Source organism: Cyprinodon variegatus, unplaced genomic scaffold, assembly GCF_000732505.1.
Source record: "Cyprinodon variegatus isolate N-32 unplaced genomic scaffold, C_variegatus-1.0 Scaffold606, whole genome shotgun sequence".
NCBI classification, from domain to species: Eukaryota; Metazoa; Chordata; class Actinopteri; order Cyprinodontiformes; family Cyprinodontidae; genus Cyprinodon; species Cyprinodon variegatus.
Genome location: NW_015151059.1, coordinates 24,214 through 28,328, shown reverse-complemented (window position 1 = coordinate 28,328; position 4,115 = coordinate 24,214). Strand labels below are relative to the sequence as shown.

General features: G+C 40.4%; 1 protein-coding gene across 1 annotated transcript; it reads left to right on the top strand.

Moving 5' to 3' along the window:
• Positions 1 to 3,144: 3,144 nt before the first annotated feature.
• On the top strand, positions 3,145 to 3,553 carry fgf4 (fibroblast growth factor 4; the record flags this gene model as incomplete). The annotated part of the gene is made up of 1 exon (XM_015392784.1): positions 3,145 to 3,553. A coding segment is annotated over exon 1 (409 nt), but the record flags the coding sequence as incomplete, so codon positions are not given.
• Between the last annotated feature and the right edge of the window lie 562 nt (positions 3,554 to 4,115).

Below are 4,115 nucleotides of genomic sequence, written 5' to 3'. Positions count from 1 at the left end.
GACTCAGTGATCAAGATGAAAATTATAATTTTTTGTATTTTACTGATTAACGCTTCATTAAATCACTGTGAATGTATTATTTTTACGTATAAATAATGATCCAATAATTATTCCTCGCTGACGGACTTTTAATTTAAACTCTCCTCAATTAAAGCACTTGGGATGAGTTTCATTATAAACAGCTGACCTACATTATGAACATGACAAAAAAACATGATTAGTTGTAGAACATCAGAAAGCTGTTATAGAGAACAAAAAGTCTAACTCTAATTTCAGGACTGACAATAATTCCCTTATGATGAAACATTTACCTAAATTCCTTTTAAAGGAGATCTTCTGAATTCCCTCCCAGGACAGAGAGAAATCTTGGTGACAGTCAGAGGTGATCTGGTGTTTCCTGACCTTTTACTTTCCACGCACCTTGCTCCTCTGCTCCTCAACTAAAATGTTGAGCAACGCTTTGAGGAAAATCCTGCATTCAGGTGTTTCTGAAATGTTTAGTCCATAGGCGGTTCTACACAGGGGCCAACGGGGGCCAGTGCCCCTGTAGATGGTGTCCTGGCCCCTGTACTGAAGACATAATACTGAAAGAAGTTCTAATGATGAACAGACATGGTTGCTGATGGTTACTTTCTCTTTTTTTTCTTAACAAATTCTGTTTTACTAATGATTTAAAAACAATAAGCTTCAGTGGGATTGAGATAGGATCCCAGTTTTCTTCTGCTAAATGTTTTTTTCAAAACAAATTTAAAAAAGATACTAGTAATATAATAGTTTGGTTATCTTTAAAACCACAATATCAATATTAACATGTACTGAATCATTAGTAAGTCGTTATTATTTTCTCAGTTTCTAGTTCTTTGAATTTATAATCCATTTTATAATAGCCAGTCTACAGAGTGAGCGGTGTAACGGGGAGCAGAGGAGCCAGGTGTGTGAAAGATGAGGAAAAACCAGGAAAGGAACCAGACAGAATAGCACCAGCTGTTAAACTGGCAAAGAAAAACGTTTCATTCAGGCAATTATTTTACATTTATCATGGAAGTCATTTTGGCACAAAACAGAAAACTCATTTCATGAAAACTGATTGAAAGGTTTCCATGAAATGAGTTGATTTAAAAGCTTTAATTGGTTGGAGTATTCTTCTAAACAAAGGCTGCTTTTTGCTGTTTTACAGTGAAATGAATCTTGTCTGTGCAGACAGCTCTCTGGGTGCTCAGCCCCCCTAAACCTCTCCTCCTAGGACCGCCCCTGCCTCTCCCTCTTTAGACTGCTGTTAGCATAATTAGCATTGATGATGTGTGAGTTTATTACACGTTAATATTAGCGGCCTGTTGCCTGTCACAACTGATGTTTTCCCCAGTAGTTAATCTAATTAGGCCAGTTCCTCTTTCTGGATATAGACTTATAATCTTCATTCTGTACATGGCATAGATGTGGGAATGAGAGCAGCGTCCTTCAGCTAAGAACAGAGTGGAATAATTTGATAAGGCTGGAGCCATGGATGTCTAATCATCTGCTGACGTGTGTTATATGATGAAATAATGAGGTAATGATGTGATGATGTGTTAGACTGGAGATTTATAAAATGCCTTTTTAACTGTTAATCTGGGCCACTTCCTGAGAGGTGAGTCCAGAGGTGAGCAGCTGCCTTCTGCAACTCTAAGCAACTTCTCTGATCTGAGTAAGATTATCATTTCTATCAGAATCTGTTGTCATGCTTCCTGCTTATTTATTACATCTAAGTTACGAAGTGATATTTAAAGAGTGATTTCTGTTCAGCGGAAATAACTGGAGAAGGAAAGCTTCAAGGTGTAGACAGAGAGCCTAACTTTAACACTGGCAATTAAAAAATGGATTTTAAATTCAACTAGAAACTGTAAAAAAGATAAATAATCACTCAGTAAATGTAAATATTGAATTTTTTGTTTTTTACTGTAAAAAGTGCAAAAGTGTGTTTTCAAAACTGGGCAAGAGATTGAAATATATTAAGAGAGCTGCATGAAGGGAAATTTCTATTCAATAGGTTTCATTAAAATTCAGTCTCATTAGGTCAATATACATTCAGAATTTAGGAATTTTACATATTTTTGACTGAATTTAAGTTAAAATTACTATTTTCTATCACATCTAAATTAGAACTCAAGATAAATTCAGCTGTAAAAGTTTTTCTTTTTATTTGTTTTGAAAAAAAAAACATTTAGCAGAAGAAAACTGGGATCCTATCTCAATCCCACTGAAGCTTTCACCTTATCGTTATTAAATCATTAGTAAAACAGAATTTGTGAAGAATAAAAAGAGAAAGTAACCATCAGTAACCATGTCTGTTCTAGCCCAGATCATCATTAGAACTTCTTTCAGTATTATGCCTTCAGTACCGGGGCCATAACAGGAGCCAGGACACCATCTACAGGGGCACTGGCCCCCGTTGGCCCCTGTCTAGCACCTCCTATGGACTAAATATTTCAGAAACACCTGAATGCAGCATTTTCCTCAAAGCGTTGCTCAACATTTTAGATAAGGAGCTCCATCAGGCTGCTTTACTGTTTGTTTATGATCATTTCTGATGAACCAGACAGAATGAGTGTATAGTTTTTACAAAGTCACTTTTTTTAACTGTAAAAAGTTCATAGAGTATTAAAAGTGATATTTTAGGGGTGCTTTGGTTGAAATGAGGGTTGCCCAGCAGCCCCAGAATAGGTCCAACCTTCTGTGACAGTCGTCTCTATTTAGCTCTGCCATTGTTTGCTCTGCGACATGATTTCCCCTCCACCAATCTTAAGTGGCGCTTTTTTCATTTAGCTGAATTGGACCTGTGTTTTTTCCTGTTATTGTTCATTTATAGATCTGTCTCCTGTCTCAACCACGCAGTCTGTTCACTTGGCTGTTTCCTATTTTACATCCTTCAATACATAAATTAGGATATTCTGCTGCTGATAATGAAAGCTTCACACAAAGACTTTTTTTCTCCCATTATAATAAACTTTTATTAACATAATTTTCAAGCTTTTCTCCGAGATAAGTTCTCTATTATTTGATCACAATGAAGCGCTCCGCTGTTTGCTGCAGCCGGTGTTGGCTTTGGGGGTTTCTGAAAAGTGTGGAGCAGTGATGTAATGTGTGTGCTGGTATAAATATAGAGGCATGGCTGCTGCGGATCAATGTCGCCCAGGCGGTGAAGTCAGTGCGCCTGCAGGTCTGGGAATGACTCGCTGTTTTAGCGTCACCTCAGTGGGGGAGCGCGCGCCGGGAGGCGTCAGAGCTGACATGGGGTCCCTGTGCGCCCTGAGGACGCTCATGGTGCTGGGCTTGGTGACGGCCCTCGCGGGATGCGCCCCCGGTCTGAACCGGACGGCGGAGCGCTGGGAGGCCCTCTACTCGCGCTCTCTGGCGCGGATCCCGGGGGAGAAGCGGGAGGAGATGAGCCGGGACGGAGACTACCTGCTCGGCATTAAGCGGCTGCGGCGCCTCTACTGCAACGTCGGGATTGGATTTCATTTACAGGTTTCACCCAATGGCAGAATAACAGGCGTTCACAGCGAGAATCCTTACAGTAAGTGGCTTTTTATTTGAATTATCATCCCCAACCGGAATCTGAAACTTTCCTTTTTCAACCTGTTGCTCAGTAACACAGATTAAAGTATTTCCATCAGGCTGTAAAATCAAAACGTTTTACTGTTACATTTTATTCAGGATTAGTAAATTGTCAACACCACCTCAGCTCCACCTGATCCATTTCCATCCTAAAGAGGAGATGCTGCTCTGCTCATATTGATCCGCGCTGCTGGAAAACATCACCTCAAATAAGCGCAAACCTTTTGCGCCACAAGTGTAACCGGAGCTCGCTGTAATCCGGGCCTGCAGCCAAGCAGAACCCTAAAGTTAGGACACAGGCCGGGCTGGGAGGGCAGGTCACCCCGCGCTCCAGCACTGGCATGCCAGGGACCCCTTTAGATCTGCAGCCTGCAGGACTCTGATTGATGCACGTTTCCATGCGTCCAACGCTGCAGGGACCCATAGCTGGGTTTATTCTTCATTCTCATTTAAAACCAAAAACTCAAAAGTGTAAAAAAAAAAAAAACGGATCTGAAATAGTGATAAACAGAGTCGACATG